Genomic DNA, 20130 nt, shown 5'->3' with positions numbered 1-20130 from the left:
GGTGGTCGTGTTAGAGCGCTCTGGTAGCGCTACAAAGGTCATGTAAAACAGTTATTAAGCGTTACCGTTTGCATGAAAGGGTTCCTCTGATTATAACGAAGCAGGATCATCACTTCCATACCCAGTTATTGTCGTAATACAGCTTTAAAGTTGTTTTTTACCACTTTTGTAGCACGGCCAGAGCGCTCTGAAACGACCACTCGAATATGCCATAAGAGTGACGACAACACAAACCAGCCCGGAACATCGGTGGTTGCAGCCCGGCGCGTCCAACAGCAGTGCTTGCAGTTAAATTATTGTAACGGAATACCTGTTCACTTAAAAATTTTTATATTTTCGGAGATGGTGCTTATTAAACGGCAATACATTTTGTATATCATAATTTTTGTTATCTTATTTTCTTAGTAGATATAAGCGTTTCTTTACAAACTTTGTTCAGTTTCATCCCACAATCTTGATTTTGGCAATTTATATCTTTTTTTTTTATGGAAATCTCGTTAATACAACTTTTATGCGTGAAAAGTGCATTCATTCTGCTTTCGATGTATTACATAAAATATTGAGTGCAGTAGTTGCTTCAAAAAAGAAAAATCTGGCATAACCTACAAAAAACACCTATTTTCCCCATTGTAGGGAAACAGTTAAAGGATGTCATCTCGCGAATCTCATGCCGCAAATCATTTTCGAATCCTTCAAACATTAGTGTAGTGATCGCACCGGTATGTGGCTTTCTCTCTTTTGTCTCCACTAGTGGGCTGGAAGCTCCACAGGAGAAAAACCAAGAAAATTCTCCCTCTCTTCCGCTCCGTGCATGGGCGAAAAGGAGGCCATTCAGGCACCCTATGGCGAAGTTAATGGCAAAAGGGCTTGTTGCGGCACCTCTTGGCAGCCGCAGTAGGCTACGCTGTGCGACGTCTAGGAGGCCACTCACAGCGAACGGGCAATGCAAACATGGAAATTATTTTGGATGACGCAGACATATACAGTAGACTTCCGTTAATCCGCAGTCGCAAAAAGGGGCAAGTTTGCTGATGATTGGAGTGGAAGGTGGGGGGGGGGGGGGGGCAGAGATGTGCAGGTTTTGGTGCTGGACAAACTCTTCCAAAATAATTTTGGGGTGTGAGTTGTTTGCAGCGCATTGCTATCAGAAGCACATCACAGAATGTGTCTGCAAATGTGCACAGGGTTCGTACACCTCCTTAAAACCCTTGAAAAGCCTTGACTTCGAGAAAAGGGATTCAAGTGCCGTTAGACCTCCTTTAAAATAAGTGTGCTCCTTGAATTCCTTGAAAACTGGGGTGGGGGGTGATTTTCGAACTTTCAAAGTAACAAACTCTGCATCGGGGCTAGGCGATGGACACTGTTTGTAGGGAAACCATCTCGGATATTTTCTTTCAAGAGTGTGGCTAAGTGATGCAATGTGGCGTGTCCGCAGCCACCACTTCCAAGCTTAATTACCATTGTCATCGTGGAGCTAGACGAAGCTCAATTCAACGACCGAGCTGTATCACTCTTTTTGTTCTCTTCCTAGGTAGTTGATCCACATCACAGCCATCTTGGCTCCATTTCCAAGCCGTAGGTTCTAGAAATCCTTGCAGAAAGTAAGCTTTAGTGTGTTTCCTTGGCTGAAGCTGGAGACTGCTAGCCATTATGCTGGACGGTGATAGACATCATTACAATGGGAAAGCCAACTTTGAAAAGCCACCCAAAGAGCTTGAAGCGTGTGTCCAACCCAAGAAGAAGATTTCACTTTTTTCTAGTGTATGTGTACGAATAAGGTTTGTTGCCCCTGCCTTGAATTTTAGCCTTTGGTGTCCTTGAAATTCTTGAATTCTGAGCTGGAGGTTCTGTACAAACCCTGTGTGCTAATCAACAACCGATTTTTTCGGATATGCTTGATAATTCGGATGGCTTCACGGCACTGCCATGTCGTACCCTGTAGAGCCAGTCTGTAAGAACGTCTGAAATTTCGCACGCAAAAACCCTCGGCCATCCGATTTTGTGGACTTTTTTCCATGAGTGCAGGTCCGAAATGGCATTAATTGACGCCACCACTGCCACAATTTTCATGATCTTGCTGCCTCGAACCGGCGCTCTCGCACGCAGATCCGCTGGAAGCCGTAGCCACCACTGCGGCAACACTAGGCCTAGTCGCTTCAATGTTTGCTACCGAGCGTCTTGCTGTTCGTTTTTTTTTTTTTTTCATTAAAAGAATTCGCCACTGTCAGCAGTGGCGACGACTCCTTTGTAATCCTCGCCAATGGCTTCGAAGCTCAGAAAGCATGTCGCGTTGCATAATGCCGGTTCCCGATAGTCCACTTCGCCTCAATGCAGTACTGTTATGCGGTGAAGCATATGCGAAGTATTGCAGTGAAGCATACCAAAAGTTGTATAGGGCAATTGTCACGGGATACAATATGTACTCCTTAATTATACAAACATGCACCCGCCATATCCTGTCACAGTACAAGCACCGATACACCTAATGAGTGTACTGGCAGGCCTTCAGAGCTATTTTGGATGCGCCTGTGGCAGCTTGGGCCCTTGGGGACAGTAAAAGGCATGCATTCATTTTTTTCTTACATTTTCATGGCTCCTAAGGAGTCTGAAACGTTGACTGTATGTTGATATAGTTGCACTGTGTTACCGAAAAGCTGTTTAACACTTCTGAAAGTACCTTGCTGTGTATTGTTTGCTTTCAACTTGGGAAATGAGCAGCAGCAACAATGTGGCCACCCTCCTCATGAGGCTAAGGAAAAGATTGATTTTGGTGGTGTAAGGCCCGATGCCACAGGATGCAAGAGCGAGATCGATCCGCAATAATTACGGAAATGTGTGATTCAAGAATTGAGGGGGGTTGTGTTTAAAATGATGTAGAAAAAGGATTTGGGGTACGTGTAGTAGTTTTCACTGCAATTAAGGCCGCTTTAAGCAGGCTTTTCACAACACTGCCACACAAAATAAAACAGTTGTAGTTCATAATGAAAATAACATGCAGATCCTTATCATAGCTCTTGTCCTTGCTCTTGTGACGTAATCTGAATATCTGGAGACTTCTGAGAGTGGGAGAAAGTGCAGCATTTCAACATAAGTAATCGGTGCGTTTCGGTGACCCTCCTTGGCAATTCCCGTTAGGAGTTTCTCATCCACCCTGGTGTCTCCACGTACATGCTGAAAATGTGTGACTACAATATTATTATCTCTGAAATCACCAGTTCAAAGTCCAGAAAGCACTAGTTTAGCGGTGCCGTCTCAATGCGACACTTAAATGAAGGTCAAGGTGCAGATGTGGTGCAGACTTTCTGCATGCCCGGGTGCTGTCCGCAGGTGGTTGTGAATTGTGGGGTACAGCACAGGCATGTGCCCGAATGGCAGGTCAGCTTCTTAGGTGTTTGGTCTTAAAAACATTAGTGTCTTGGCTGAACTGGTTATGATTTCGCTGGTGAACATGTGGCCTTTTTTTTTTTTTCTTCTCACTTTGTTTTCTCAGTATAGTGAGGCAGTCAACAAGCAAAAAATATCACCAGAGATTTACTTCAACTTTACTTTCATTGATAGAAGCATGTTGTTTAATCCAAAATAGTGTTGCTTTGACCAGCACGGACAACTGAATTGCTAGCTATGACAAGTACACAACATGTTAGTATACATGGGCGTTAAAAATTCATGTATGAACAGCATACCCAGTGTTGCATAAATGCAGTAGTTGTGTGTAAGTGGGGTTTGAACGGTGCTTATGCCCATTAGCTGTGTCATCAGCTGCCTTGTAGCTTAGCACCTACATATCTGCGCAAAGTCTGCACAGCCAGTAGGGAGGTTGCAGAAAAATTGTGAACCAATACTGCACCATACCTGCCCCTTTTGAAATGAATGCCAGAGCTCAGAACGTGCCATGGCTGCACCACTGGAACGAATGGCAGGGTGCAGCATCTCATGAACAGGTTTGGACCACACAGGCAAATCGATCGCACCTAGAGGTCATAGCCTTCCTCGCGCAAGGTTTGAATGTGAACAAATGAAAAACCTGCCAACTTTTGCAAATGCCTAATCTAATTCTCTATAGTGGAAACGTTTACTGAATTTGCCTTCTTTCACCCTTTTTTTTTTTTTTCGTTACACAACCAGAGAACGTCTTCAACGAGAGTGGCGCAAAGAACGGCTTCTTATAGTGGGACAAGCGGCAGCCCAGCGGGAAAGGGAGCGGGAACACCGAAAGACAGAAGTGGTTCGCTGTGAGCACTGTTCCCAGTTCTCTTTACTGCTGTGATTGCTAACTTTGCACTTAATTTGCAGGATTTGGCAATGGGGGTCTGATGTTCAACCTGTTGATTGCCTCAATGTTAGTGAGCTAATAAAGTGTTAGCCCCCAGAGTGTACATATTAGTGCTATGTTTCATCAGAACAGGGGCAGGGCTGTAAATTACAATGTTGATGGCACTGTCCTATGACGCTTTGATAGAACAAAACCGAAGTTTTATAAAGCAATAAGGCTACTTCTCTTTTTTTATGGGTGTGAAACCTAAACCGACAGTTTCATGTATGCCATGTCCAGTTTGCTCTTACGTGTTTGTATACTGCACATCTCCATGAATGCACACCGGTGTGTCTGGGCCGTTGAAGTGGAGTGTTGCCAGAGGACCTTTTGAAATCATCCGTACACACTAAAATTTCGGTGTGCATAAATTGTCTTCGTATTTTATATGTACAGTGGAACCTCGTTGATACGATTATGGATCATATGTTTATCGGGATCATACGTTTTTTATTTCTTTTCCCTATAATATGATTTGGTTAGATAATACGTTGGATGATACAATTTTTGGCTAATATGCTTTATTTTGCGGTTCCCGTGAAGATTGTATCAACGAAATTCCACTGTACGAGCGCCAATACAGTGGATGCTCGTAACAACAAACTAATAATCCAGTGAGAAAGGTCCATTATATCCAAAGTCTGTTCTGTCCATTATTAGGGCCATTGTATGTTGTGAAACAGCTGTTTTTAGTTATTGGAACCCGGACACAATTGAAAAAACGATGAAAAATTCTGATGTAAAAGAAATAAACAAATTTATGCCGTAATTGTACAAACACACTAGCAGCATGGTGCCTTGCCCTCCACCGTTTTCTGGTTGCTGGCTGCAGACTAATGGCAGTTTCCCCGCACCATGACAAGTTTTTTTCTGTTCATAAAAAAAAAATGTGTTCGGATAATACTTCTGCCATTGTGGCCAGCTTCTCACTGTGCCGCCTACAATTTGTTTTTCACGCAAAGTAATAGTCAATGCCTTAATTTTATGACGTAACATTGTAGCGTGGAAACAAAGGACGAGACAGAAGGGAAACGACATACACAATTTCAAACTTCAAACTGAAGGTTTATTTGTTATAAAATACAATTTATGCATGCAAAGCCATGCGCATGAGCCACAATCACATAAAGGGACAAAAAACGAACTAACAAGGGCTACCACATGTTAACAAGATGAAAAATGATAAAGTTCAAATAACGTGCCAGAGTCTGTCAACCATGGCTTACACATGTGACACCTAGATAGCGCGATTACTTACTTAACAAGGCGATAGATGGTGCACACACACCCTGACGATTTTCCCTAGCCATTTCTGCAGCTTTGTCTACTTCTCTTGTCCGCTGGTCAGCATGTGAATATAGAACGGTGTATTTTTCAAACTTTGTTTCACACCCACAGCTTCTGCAATGCACTGCCACATGTCCTTGCAATCCACCATGGCTGTTGTAGCTGTGCTCGCAAAGGTGGTCATTGACGCAACAGCCAGTTTGTCCCACATATTGGTTACCACATGACAGAGATAAAGTGTAAACCACAGCCTTCTTTTTTTTTGCACTCTACGAAACGAATACGATGCTTCGTCGAACATTTTGATTCTTCGTTGGCAGTTAGGTGCGTCATTTTGCACAGTGCTGACAACTAATGTGGTGCCCACATGACTACCTTTATCTTTGCCCTCTCACCCCCCTTTTTCAAGTTGTGTGGAATAGCAGCTGCATCATGGCAGCCGCATTCATCTGCTGTCATCATTCTGACTTTTGCAGCGGCATCGGCCGAGGTCCCCAGGTTGGCCAGCAGAGACCGCAGTCGAAGTCCTCTCACACGGAGTTCAGACGACCGGTCCGACCTGCCAGAAATCTCTCTTACAGTTGAAGATGAGCGCCTCACTGACATTGGTAAGTTCAATCAGCGATCGTTCACGTAATGTTTTAATTGTGCTCTACTGGCAAGCAATAATGAAAATCAGGTGTATTAACATTGACACGGAGGAAACGTGAGTATAGTACAGTGTAGACCACTTATAACGTAACCGTTTATAGTGCAGAACTGGCTACAACGCAGCCTTTTCTGACTCGCATTTACCCTACCATAGAACTCCATGTATACGCATACTGCTTACAGTGCAGCAGCGTGAGACAAAATATCGGTTATAATGCGGCTTCCACAGGTAAATCCTGCCGACAAGCGGTGTAGCGAGCATGCTTCTCAACGAGGTGCGCCCATCGTTGGGAGAGGAGAGCAACGAGGGCGATGCAGAGGAGGAGCATGGGACGCAGAGCGAATAAACGGAAAAAAAAAAAAGCAGCAGCAGCGCGATGCGGGTGCACGGTGGTTGTCTAGACAACGGAGAAGCCTTTTACTTGGCTGCTTATCAGCAGTGCACCTTGCACAGAACTGGCTTCAATTTCTGTGCACCCATCGCGATGCGCGTTGTGAAGTGCAGATATCTTGCGTGCGACGCTGTCAGTTTAAGCAGTGTTCCGCAAGTTTAGTTTGGAGCCTTGGTCCGCAGTCGCCATGTTTCCGACACCGGGCATACGTCGATCAGTCCAATAAGACACTGTACTGTGCCTGAAATTTTGGTCGCCGTCGTTTTTTTTTTTTATTATTATTTTGTCTGCTTCATGGTGAAGACCACGGGTACTTGGACATTAACCTTACAGCATTCGTAAATTTAAATGGATGCAAAGCTCCCAAACTCACGGTCGCATGCTTCAATTCTCTGATGCACGTGGCTGCTTGGTCTACATATTTTGCGTATGTGCAGGCCTTGAAAATCGTTGTTTTGGTTATAGTGCAGTACCACTTACAGTGCGGATATTCGCGACTCCGGCGACCCACGTTATAAGTGGTCTGCACTGTAGATTCCCTCTAAAGCAAGCTAATGAGCTTAATCAGTGGTAAGCTGAACAGTCTGAGAACTTTATAGTTAGAATTTGCTGCATGGTTGTTTAGTTTCTTTAAATGCATTGAACTTAAGGGGAAAATGATCCTTTCATAGCACAGATTGCTTATGTTCCTTCACATTCCTCTTCATTATGCAGTGTACTGTAACTGCAATAGATTAAGTAAAGCTAAATGCATTCATTTAATTTATTCATCTTAGTGTTGGTGCTTAGCTGAGTGACATTTGCATGCTGGCCTACCTGTTTATTTCAAAGCTAGAGATTATCATATCTTATGAATTACTGTATGGTACAATGCACTGTTAAAGGGAATACCCATTTAGTGTTTGGCTACCAATTACAGCTGAATTATTACATGAAGGCATGTAGATATGCATAGATATCAATCAGATGCATCCAATCGGATATTTCTTTCTCTCGATACAAGGAGAATTTTGCTTATATTGACTTTGCCAGCTGCATGTTTTCAAGAGTGTAACATACTGTACACTGTAAGAACATGGAGCACTGTCCACTTTAAGGCGAGCCTACCGTAAGCTTCTGTGTTTCTTCTCATCTGAATTGTTCAGTTGCTATCATATCTGTCAAAAGAGACATGAAAACTGTTACTGCTGTTCTCTATACTAAGTGCGTTGTGCACCACTCACATTCAAAGACCAGAGAAGACCCCCAAAAATGTTATTATTTTACTGGGGCAGCTTTGCATTAATGGCACAGTATAATTGCTGGCCAAGAAGTGAAGGCTATGGAATGCCTGGACAATGGAGTTCCAGTATGGCGTAACTCTCAGGTGCTCAATTCAGTGGTAATTATCATCAGTTGACAAAATTTCAGGCTGACTATGCTAGCTGTTGATCATGTATCATTACATTAAAATATTTTTGAAGACGGGTTTAGGCTGTAAACACATGTTTATTTTGAAATTAGCACTAAAGAGTGTTTGTTCAGAGTGTTGTCATCTTCGTCATGCTGAATGACATTAAATTTGCAAATGTGGCAGCGGCTCTGAAAATAATATTAGGGAACTTAAGGCATAAGCCATATAATGTCATTTTTTTTTTTTTTGCACTTGTGTGGCAACGGCATAAGATGTTTGTACGAGGCACTGTGCTTATATACTCATTTTTCATGCTTTCGCTTGCTTTTAACGCTACAAAAAACACTTGTTCTGGTGGTTTTCAGTTAGCGAGGAGCGAGGTCAGTATGCAACTATTGATATTTGCATCCTCCCTTTATTGCAGTCGAACCTCAATATATTGAACACCGATATATCGAATTATTGCTTATATCGAACTCTTCTCGTATGACATTGAAAATCGAATGCATTTTCAACTTTATGAACAAACGGGCTCAGATTCAAAATGGATATATGGAACTCCGCCACCCCAGACCGCGTGCCCTTTTGTGACGGGCAGTAGGCATTTCCGGCTGCTACACATATCGATCGCACCTGAAGCGCCATTTGACCATGTGTGCTCTGGTGACAGGAAACAGGCTTTTCTACAACAAACTTCGAAGATAGTGGGGGTGTGATGAGTGTTTCTGACTGCTACAGTAGCCTACACGCTCGCATCGATCGTGCCAGAAGTGCCATTTGAACGTAGCGGTGCACACAGGCCGCACCTTGGCTTGTTTGACAGTGCAGCGCAATTGATGCACTGACTCCTTGGTGCTGCTTCTAGGCAGGCCATTTGAGGTTATCGTGGTGTGGTCGGTGTGATCTGTACTGTGTACATTGTTGGGATGGCTGCAAACGTGAAGAAGTGAACGTCACTGATATTCACCGTGAAACTAGAGGTTATCCGGCGCGTCAAGATTGGATAAAAGAAGTCTATCGTCGCTGAAGCTTTCGGCATACCGCCGGCATCATGTGTATTGACAACTTCGTTGGTGGTAACAACACCACTGGAAGTGTGGAACCACGGCTGAGTTGACGGACACAGAGATCATTGCGGAGGTTACTGCTGGGCGGCGTTATGAAGAAGCTGCCGAACACGATCCCACAAGCACTGATGTTACCCCGCTCCCGACTTAAAGTGAGGCTGTAGCTTCCTTGGCCCTTGTATACCGCTACTGCGGTGCTATAGAAAGCACTGGTCTGGTGCTTGTGGACTGTTTCGATTATGTAGAGGAGGCCGTGGTTAGGCACCTGGTCGCCAATAAGAAGCAAGTTACGTTGCCACAGTTCTTTAACCCAAAGCAATAAATTGTTTGTTGGATGCGTCAAGTGAGTATTCACTGCTCTGTGAGTGATTTATTTATTAATTTGCACAGGACTACGTCGCATCATTTTACGTAACTTTATATATTGAATACTGGCTATATCGAACTATTTTGTGATCCTCATGCTGTTCAATATGTCGAGGTTCGACTGTATTTGTTGATCCCAAACGTTTTCCAGTCTAATGAATTTGCACCAAAAACTCGCCATGTTATGCACTGTGTTTACGAAAAAGCTGTACTTTTTCATTATTGGTGCTGCATTCGAGGGGCTTGTTGTCGTGGTGATCAGGCATTTCTCGGGGGTGTGTCTTGATTTTCTATTTAGGCCATTCTTAATTAGGCAATGAGCTAGCCTGTCTCAAATAAATTCATTCATTTACTCACTGAAGCCAGATGAGAATTTAAAGACAAGGCTCTTGATATTGAAATTGCACAGCTGATAATGACTGGCTGCTTTACATTATACCATGTTTTTGTGCACAGTATAACAGGCACAAACAAGTGCATGCAGTGTCCTTTAAATCTTTATTAGCAACCTGGCAGAATTGGTTGAAAACAAAGGCATCAGAAACAAACTTGTTCTCTGCGTTCAGTCATCACTACCTGCATTGCTGCTCTCTCTTGAAGTTCTGTTTGGTTTCAAGTCAACCTGGTGCTCACCGTACATCTGTAATATGCATGTAGAGAAGGAGCATGGCAAATTAGTTCCGCGGAAGCCCGTAAGGTGAAGGAAAGCTCATGAAAGGGAAAAATTCCGGGTCGGCACAGATTTTTCTTCAGCTGCAAAGCTTTTTTTGCGAGAAACTTCGTAAGGGTTGTTTTTGTAACTTTGTGCGAAATTCAGGTGGATGACTACTTCTCTCTTTCAGAGAATCAGAGAAGCAGTAGTTATGCAGAGAACTATTAAGAGTAGTGTAGCTTAGTACAAAGGATGCTGGCATTCTGGATGGGCGTTGCATTCTGTAGCTTGTGCAAAAACACAGGAGAATGTGCACTCTAGTTTACTGAACCAAGCTTAAGATAAAGCAATTCTATAAAAGCAGTGCAAGGCAACGTTGTATGGAGGTTCAACTTTGTGTTTATAAAAATTTATCTGAACCACGGAGGAACCACCCATGCTCTTTAAAGCAGAGATTTTCCAGGAGCAAGCAACTCTGCAAATGAAACGAACATAGTGGTGTTGTAACGATAGCCAAACTGTTGAGCAGTCATAGTGCACAGAGATAAAGTAAGAAACAACAAATGCAGTTCTTCATTTACCCTTCTGTTTTCCAGAATGGGTCTAATATTATTGCAGAACAGGCTATCTCTAATCTACCAGTATCGTAAATGAACAGAGCTGAAGTAAATCTGCAAGCGACATATATAATAATAAAGTCTTTCTCTTTTTTACTGATATTACCTCAGTTTGGATAATATGGATAATACTTATGCGTTGTACTTGCATAGAGCCAGCTTTTCTTTAATTTAAGTATAATTCTTAAAATAAGGCAGCAGAGGTATAGAGGTGATTTTCTTTAGTGACACTTTACTCACACTGGTAGATATCAGCATTTGTGCAATAATCGCAGATTATTTTAATTTCTTAAAACTTAAACTGTTTGAATTTCTTAAAAACTGTTAAAACTGTTGGTACAAAAAACAGTTTTTACATCAACTAACTTGTTACAATTGCAAAAGTGAAACCAGTGAATTTTCAGGGCATGTCAACTTGTGCATTTCAAGCCTAGCGCAGTTTTTGAGATGTGCAACCCAAAAATCTTCCACATTCTTTGACTCACTGCGGGACACAACGTTATGGAACGCCAACATATTGTGTGGCAAGTCTTTGGGGACAGATAACTTGAAGCTGGTGGTAGTCTCCGGATTCCTACTATAGTGGTTGGTTATGCCCATGACATTGACCGGCTTCAATATCGCAATTGCAATATTTGCCTCAAAGTAATTGAGTATTGGTGAGATTAGTGATCTCATTTCGGATGTCTGCCCGCACAAATAATTTGGTGCTGAAAAGATGGCTGTAGAGCTATGTTTAAGAAAATAAAGTCATCTCTGGAACAGCTGGTTTCAAATCAGCAGCACGAAGAAACAACATGTGTGAATCATTAACATCAACTTTGCTTCTTCTTTACTGTGCCCTCACCAGTAGCTGCTATCCAGGTGTAGAGTGTTTTTATGGTGCTATGTGGATTTTATTCATTATGCTTTCTTTTTCTTTTTTTTTTTTTTTTGTCCAATACATTAATGTTGTTCTTGGGACCAAACCATAGTTGCATGCTTTCTCCGAGTCTCTTGCTTATTTGTGCTACTGGTTCGTAATCAGCATTTGCCAACTTCATCTATTCATTCTTCTGTAGCTCTTCTCACAGCTCTCTGTTATTATTATTTTTTTTAACTTTCTTCAGAGGACGAAGAACCGAGTCCACCAAAAACAGTTTCTCATATCGGTCAGGGAGAGCCAAGAATGGTTTTAATGGACACAACCACTAAGGAGCAGCCGCCACCACCACAACCGCGTGCTGTCGCGAAGAGTTCGGATGACGACGACGATGATGATGATGATGATGACGACGACGATGATGATGACGATGGGTCCGACGTTTCCTCTGACTCGAGCAGTGACGACAGCAGCGACTCTGATGGTAAGTGTGTTGCAGCTGCGCCGATACTGGACTTGTGGCCTAATTTGTCTCTGTTCTGCTGCGCACAGGTTTGCGCCTGTTTTTCAGGCCAGGAAAGACATCAGGTAAACGTTTCAGTTACTGGTTTAAAGCGGTTCTTCTAGCAAAGCGAATTCAGTTTCAGCCAGTGGACTTTAGCAAGCTTATTTTTAACAGGGAAAGCTCAACAACCAACCTGAGCCTTCCCCCCGCTACTTTTTTTTTTCTTCGTGTTTCTCCTTTAAATGAAGGTTAGGCTTCAGTAAAGCGTAACACAGCCAGACTTCATGCCTGTTTCTAGATAATTAGGATTGTGCAAAATTTTGTTGCAGGAAATGTCGAATTATATTACAGCTTCTGTTAGAAATTTTATCAAGCTGTGTTGTGAGCCTGTTAACTGCCGTGCTGTGTGCAGACAACATCGATATAACCAAAGAAAAGGAAGAAAAGCTAATTGGGGTGCAAAAATGAAGAAACCAGTATCAGCTCCAGTATTTCACTCTCAATGACTTTCTTGCTTGGAAAGGTTATTGTTAAAATCATATCTTCAGTTTTGATGGCATAGCCAGAAAAGAAGGTAGATATTTTTCAATCCATGGAAGAAATGGTGCTTTTTCTTTTTGTCTTTTATTCGTCTATGTTTGATGGAATAGCTGCAACTCTGTTCTCTTGTAAGAGGCTCTATGTAATTATATACATGCATATTTACATTTGCTTGTAGGTTAATGATATAAGTATAATACATAATATATTAACAAATATGATGATACTCTATCTGTTGCAAATTTCCCAGGCCAAAGTACTCTTAGACAGCTTACAGATGTTGCCATGTGTTGGTGCTACTGTTAATGCCGGGCTTTATTTCAGAATACAGTCGAACCCATTTATAGTGATCCCCTATATAACGGTGTACCAGTTATAATGGCCACATTTCAGTGCATTTACGATTTTACGACCCTCCCTACGGAAACGGCTTTCAGATATAACGAACATTTTTTAAATTGCCGTGGTGCTACAACGAACACTTTGAACCCCGGCACTTCACGTGCTTTGGCACACGTGAAGTGCCAAAGCACGGAGGCGCTACCAAGGGCGCACAACAGCGCATGCCCCGCTCCAGCCAAACCACGACAATGATACGGCCTTTGAGACTAGATGAGCGAGTGCCCAGCTCGCACGGATTTCGGAAGCCGCAATGAAGGTGATGCGTTTTGAAGCCACGCCTCCATGGTGTGCGCGTACAATATAAACAGCATTGCGCGAGGCACGCGCTGGTGCTTGCGCCAGTGCGATATCGGATGTCATGACGGTGTCACTCTCGTTTTTGTGCAATTGTCCATGCGGCACCATGTGCATTACGCCTGTTTCAGCGATTTGGAACCACCATCCATGTCTTTCCCCCATGGGAACAGCGACCGCTCAAACTTTCATGTCGACGCACCCGAGTCGGCGAGAATGCTGCACGATGAACTGCCGCCCCACAATGTTGCAAAGGATATGCGGTTACTATGCCATTATCAGGAGACCACGGTTCGGTGGCATTTCGCTTACACGTTGTGGATTGCTGATAACGGTTCGCGATGACATTTTACCTTTCTAACATCGCATTTCTTTTTCGACCGAAGCAACATAGAAAACATAATTTTACGGCTCTTGTGTTGCTGACGTGCAGTCATAATGCTGAGGCCATAGAATGTATTCTGCGACAATCACTTTTGGCGATAGTATTGCAGTCAGGCGTGCGCCGATTGGCTGGTTGAGCAACATTGGATGAGCTTATTGGCTTGTTAAGCCCTGCGTCATGTGATGGCAATTGTCGCAGGATACGTCTCCATGATGTTCGAGACCTTCATAGAATGGCGGCATGCCACAGTAGTTTCCGAAGTTTACGCTGCCGGCCAACTAGAACGCTTTGTTCTCGTGTGCAGAATACAGTTGTGCCCCGCTTGTAATGAAATATATCACAAGCTCTCAAATAAAAAATGGCGGCTGTGCTTTCTGTTTCGAAATGGCAGGTGATTAGAACCGGGCGCCGTTTTGAAAGAGCTACACGCCGCCGCATTTCCTTCTTTAAATGGACGTTTCTAATGGAAGTTGGCAACGAGGTGCGGGAACGCACCGGGAACAAAAATGACACGCTTTTTGGACCGATGTGCTGCTGAATTGTAGCTTCTGGCGCTAGTTTCAATGCGGTTAATTATTTAGTGTTTTTAAGGGCGAGTCCATATATAAAAAACTACTGATATAACAACCACTTTTTGCGGAACTATCGAGTTCGTTATAAATGGGTTCGTCTGTATACAGGGTGAACATTTTAAAATTTTCTGGAATTTTTTTAAAGATTGCTTGTGGCTGATAGCATAATTTGTGTGGTTGAGCTGGATTATTTGAAGAGGCAAGCATTACTAGCACGAGAAAACGGAACACGTAATCATATAATTAACAGAAATTCACTAATTAACAGTTAAATTAATTACTTTATGGCCCATATTGCAATTTACAAATTATAGACTGAGCTTGCAAGACGTATCCACTTGAAATGAATCTCTAGGAATGACACCTGTTCCGAAATATTTCTCAAAGTATAGGACGAAATACATGAGTGTTCCAGTTACTTTTGTGCTGCAATGCATAAAAAAGCGTTTTCTTAAAAAATTAAGTGGAACAACAGTGCATTTTTACAGCAAGTTTAGCCATTTATATGCCTTTATTTCTTTTTTTTCGTCGTTAATATATAAAGTCTCTCCCAGCATCAGCAGCATGGTGCATATGAAATATGTTTGGGATATGTCTGTATGCATGAGGCCACACATATTTTTAGTACACCACTAGGTCACCTAATGATGTAGTGCACTGATGCCATTTATTAAGAGGATTGCAGAAACTTTGAGACTGATGACTCATGAATTTTACGCCCGTGTTCTTGCGTTGTAGTCCACGTTAAAGAACCCCAGGTGGTCAAAATTAATCCTGAGCCCTCCACTATGGCGTGCCTCATACAGTAGAATCCCGCTGATACGTTTTTCACGGGACCGTAAAAAAAAAACGTAACAGCCGGGAAACAGGAAAAATCGAAAAATGGGAGTAGTGTTGAACTGCACACAATACTATTTTAATTCTTACATGTGAAAAAAAGTCATAGTTTCGCCCGAAAGCCGAAGTATCGATTGCGATAGCAAATTAGCAGACAGCCATACAAAGTAAGAATAATAGTTTTATCGTCCGTGTAAACTGTAAACATTTGCTTATTATCTATATTAACAAGCATGGCGTCAGCGCCCACAGGCAAACATGAACACATCACACTCGATGAACGCGGACATGCGCTGTCAAACGCTGACGTGAGGAATTTAAGCGCCGCTGCAGAAGCGAGCGAAGTGACCTTCGCGCTATTGTTTATCGCTTCAACACAAACTAAGCGCCGAGAACACACAGCACGCACAAAGCTATGAGCCGCCGACACACCTACACTGCGTAGACTCTGCCCCCAACGTAGATCGCTTTCAAGATACGGCCCGCGCGACTGCGCGCCGCCGCGCAGTACGCAGTTGGTGCCAGAGCACAACACTACCTGCTATCCCTCCCCTCTCGCTCCCTCGCCGGTGCCTCGAGCGCAACGGAACAAGGCGCGCTTCCTTCCTGCTTTTCTTTCTTTCACGCGCGAAATTTAGACGTGGTCGTCGGCTCCCCTTGCACGCTTTTACTCGCACATACGGCACACGGTGATGGCGTTATCACCCTTGGACTCTATACGTAACATCTATGAGTCCAAAACCAATTTTAGGGCCGCAACGCGTCGTAGACACCATCTTTAGATAGCAAATACGGATCTCAAGGGCCATACTTTTGCTGACGGAAACCAAAAATATGTCATAAGTGTCGCCCCCAGCACTTTGGGCGGCCAATGCCATCGTCAAGCAACCAAGCCAAGCGACATAAAAAGTCAAAATGGCCGCTCAGGTCGGTGCGGGGTGGCAGTTCGCAACGTATTATGCGGGAACGATCCCACAGTTACAACGTAATAGCGGTGTTACCAATGCATTGGGTTCTATGGGAGCTGTGCCGGGACCGGCCGAAAACGACGTAACAGCAGGGAAAACGCAGCACCTGGGAACGTAACAGCGGGGGTTCTACTGTAATAAAAACTGGTTTTGGCATCTAAAACCCGAGAAAGAAGAAGACTCTTGAATTTTTTCAGCTCTTTTGGTGTCCGTACGTCAATTTGTAGGCCACATCACAAAATTAGCCACCTTACAGAACCATCGCCGTTGCTTTTGCTAGCTGCACGGAAGTTGTCTAAATGGTTCCTCAGAACATATATTGGTATTGTAAAGCAGTAATGGTAGTGCAAGCATATTTCCTTTTACATGTTATTGTCACCACCTAGCTAGATATTGTAAGCCAGATCATTGTAGTAAATATGATCATACAGTGGCACCATTGTGTGACTTCATGGGGATTGTACCTGAAAGCTGTATCAACAAAAGCAAACGTGTATGCCTATCCTGTAAACAATACAACTATACTAGAGGGATCTATTAAGGCAACAGGGCCAATGCTGCGAGGCCTGCAAATGCAGATGCTTGCATGGGCAGCAAAGTGCGAAGGGGTGGGACTCCTCTGCCAATTGCGCATTGTTGATACAGACGTAAATTTCTGCGCCAAACAGAAAATTGACCAAAATTGCACCTTGCTGCGCCAGAACAGATTTGGCAGTGGCCGCAAACAGCATGCGGATTCGTTCTCCGAAAATGAGTTCAGCCATTCATATTGCACACACTGCATGACGGCACCTCCCGCAGAGTTTCTCGTAATTTTCGCGCTTACTGGACTTTTCAGCGCTTCCGGCAAGGGGCAGGCGCGTGTGCGGCCACTGCTGGCTGTTGTCGTTGTTGTCGGAACAGCTAGGGCAGCTGTGTTTGAAGTGTACTAGAATACGGTTTAGTGGACCGGACGGCACAGTGCTCCCTAGCTGAAGTGCAGAACAACAAAAAGGTAGACTGAGAGCGCTGCAAGCGAACTAGATATTTCGGAGGCACGCGCTGCAGCGGGTGAAGCGGGCTGTGTCCGCAAGGCCGGTATAACATTGAAACTATTCCAATCTGTTTTTATGCCCATATGGGCGAGGCGTGATCCATTTTGACCTATCACGAAGGGCTAATGGCGGATTTGGAATAAAATGTCGCAGTATCGCCCGAAAGGCGAAACATCGATTGCGATAGCAAATTAGTAGACAGCTATAAGAAGCAAAAATAGTAGTTTTATCGGCCGTATAACCTTGTAAAACGTGTTCACTCACTAAATTAACAAGCATGGTGTTGCGCACGCACAAGCAAACATGAACACATCTCACTCGATGACCACAGAAACTCGCTGTCAAAATGCTGGAGTGAGCAAGTGCGGCTTTGTATGGAACATCACGGCGACTGCAACGCCAGAAATGCGCTTGGAGTGTCCATATATCACAACAAAAACAGATTGGAATAGTTTTACATCATACCAGCCCAGGGTTGATTGTGGCTCTCTTGGTCTGTGGTGACATATGGTGACACATTAAAGGAAAACAGCGTCGTTTGGACCGCATAATTTGAAAACATTTTCCGCTATCATCGTGAGCGTAGGTGCGGAAAGATATAGTTTGATCGTTCTGCAACCGATGTTTCTGGCTTTACAGGTAAGCATGCGCCAAGCCGCCGCTCAACCCACTCTTCCATATTCTAATACGCTATAGCTACGAAGTTCGCTTCCACTATGAGCTTCTAGCTGGTTTATTCTGTTTTTCATCGTTGTTTCGAAGTGCGCTGCCATATTCCATTATTCCTCCAAAATTCAGATTGGCCTGCTCCAAGCTGCTCCAAAATGCTATTTTGTCTGCTCCAAACTGCTCCAAAACACATTTTGATCTGCTCCAGAAATTGCACCAAAATGACGTTGGTCAGTCCCACCCCTGAGCGGGGGACAGCAACAGCGTTGGTTGACAACAATGGGCGGACACATACCTTTAGCTGCGTTTGCCCTCCTCATTCGTCGAAGCGCTCGTAGCTTCCCCAGTGCACAGAACTACTCAGACAGGGTATAACTAAAGTACTAGTACATGCATTGCTCAAAGCCACTTGGTAAAAAAATTAGAGGACATGCCACTCTGAAAAACTTTTGTGACAGCTCAATGAAACTTTCACCATTTACGGACTTTGGGCTCCTCTTTTCAAATCAGCTTTTAATTTTCTGATAGTTCAATTCATTAATGTTTTGCGCACCATGCATTTGTAAAAACAATGCACTTTTCTACAAGCTTAGGCGACAACAGTGAGCACAATAAAACACTAATAGATAGCTCATATTGCTCCCAATGAATAGTCGAATTCAATAAAGCAAAAAATATAGTATAACATTTGTGTTGTAGTTCTAAAAATTCCAATGCTCAGTTTCACGACCATTCTCAACAAAGAAACGTTTTAAATTATGTTACTAAATATGTTTGTGGAAAGCTCTGAAAGTAGTTTCTTTGCATTCAGGACATGTTAAAGCATAAGTATGCCAAATTTCATTATGATCAGACTGCATAAGGTGCACAAATTTTGGTGCAAAAGCTCTAAAAATGCTACAAACCGAAGAACTGAGAAAAACACATTTGAAAGTTAAATATTGAAATTCGCAGCGTTCGAAAAACGCGGCAAATGCATGCTTTTGTTTATTATTTCTTGCACCACAGCAGCCCGGCCAACCATAGTTATTGGCAGAATGAGGCTTTGTCGAGCTCCTCATGCGATCCGCAATGGCAAGCGGCTGCGCGTTGTCGGCCGCGAGACACTAGAAGACGGCACACTTTCAGGCTTTTAACTTAACCTAGCCACCTTGTGCTCTTTAAACACAATTTTAACTCATTTCCAGTTGAGTCTCGGCTTTGATTTTTATTTTCATAGTAGATATACTAAACTTAACAAAACAAGTGAAAACAAAAAATCTATAATTTTTGAAAAAAAACTAATTTTTCTAATAGCATCTCTCCTTAGCACGATGGACCGAAAAATTGTAGACCTAACCTTAAGAGACAGGAAGAGAGCGGTGTGGATCAGAGAGCGGGAACGGGGATAACCTATATTCTAGCTGACTTTAAGAGAAAGAAATAGAGCTGGGCAGGTCATGTAATGCGCAGGGTAGATAATCGGTGTACCATTTGAGTTACAGAATGGATGCCAAGAGAAGGGAAGCGCAGTCAAGAATGGCAGAAAACGAGGTGGGGGTGATGAAGTTAAGAAATTTGCAGGTGCAAGTTGGAATCGGCTAGCGCAAGACGGGAATAAGTGGAGATTGCAGAGAGAGGCCTTCGTCCTGCAGTGGACATAAATATAGGCTGATCTCCGCTTAAGGGCTTTCATTGCAGCATCACAGTGACATCACTAAGATTGATAGCTGTGTCCTAACCTAGCTGTATAAAAAGCACTGCCAGTGAGAAAACCAAGCAGGGAACAGCTGCAATTGTTAAAGGAATGACAGTATCACAATGTCGACCTGCCTTATTATCATAATCCAGTTTTGGTTTCGGTACCCAAGAGGTCGATGCATCACGACGTCGATACACAGTCTCTTCTCTGTCCCTGCAATCGCTGCTGCTGCCGCACACCAACTCATACAGGAGAAATGCAGCAGCACTCTCATTATTTTTCTTTTTGAGCATAATTAGAATCAATATTGTGCCATTGGAAATGGCTGCTGAAACGGCTACCTGTGCTAGGATACCTTTTCCCTGCTTTACAGCATACTGTCTTATTGCACATTTCTTTGCTTCATCATGTGCCTCTTTTGCAAAGAGTGCTTATCTGAAATGGCTTTTTGTTGCTTTTGGGCTTTCTTCTCTCTATTTTTTTTTTCCTGCAAATTATGCCATGGTTAAGGAATAGCTTTCTTTCTTGCAGTTAACCTCAGGACAAAGAGTTCCAAGTGCTCAGGGTTTACCTTACTGCAATTATTGATATTAATAACCTTTGTGGTTGTGCATTTTGTCAGTGTTTAACGAGCAAATCAAGTG

The 20130-nt window shown here is 43.2% G+C and overlaps 1 protein-coding gene across 7 annotated transcripts in view; it reads left to right on the top strand.

Moving 5' to 3' along the window:
- Positions 1 to 20130, top strand: part of LOC119446239 (cyclin-dependent kinase 11B) — a 57707-nt gene that overhangs the window by 7551 nt on the left and 30026 nt on the right. For 4 of the 7 annotated variants that reach the window (XM_037710613.2, XM_037710619.2, XM_037710617.2 and 1 more), the window contains exons 5-8: positions 4126 to 4232; positions 6076 to 6207; positions 11847 to 12083; positions 12152 to 12187. In XM_037710613.2, coding sequence (XP_037566541.1) covers positions 4126 to 4232; positions 6076 to 6207; positions 11847 to 12083; positions 12152 to 12187 — 512 coding nt within the window. The remainder of the gene's footprint in view (positions 1 to 4125; positions 4233 to 6075; positions 6208 to 11846; positions 12084 to 12151; positions 12188 to 20130) is intronic. The other 3 variants (XM_037710615.2, XM_037710618.2, XM_037710620.2) reach the window with 1 other exon arrangement.

Source organism: Dermacentor silvarum, chromosome 3 (genome assembly GCF_013339745.2).
Source record: "Dermacentor silvarum isolate Dsil-2018 chromosome 3, BIME_Dsil_1.4, whole genome shotgun sequence".
Taxonomy (NCBI): Eukaryota; Metazoa; Arthropoda; class Arachnida; order Ixodida; family Ixodidae; genus Dermacentor; species Dermacentor silvarum.
Note: the sequence above shows the minus strand (reverse complement) of the source record. Positions and strands in the feature narration are given on the sequence as shown.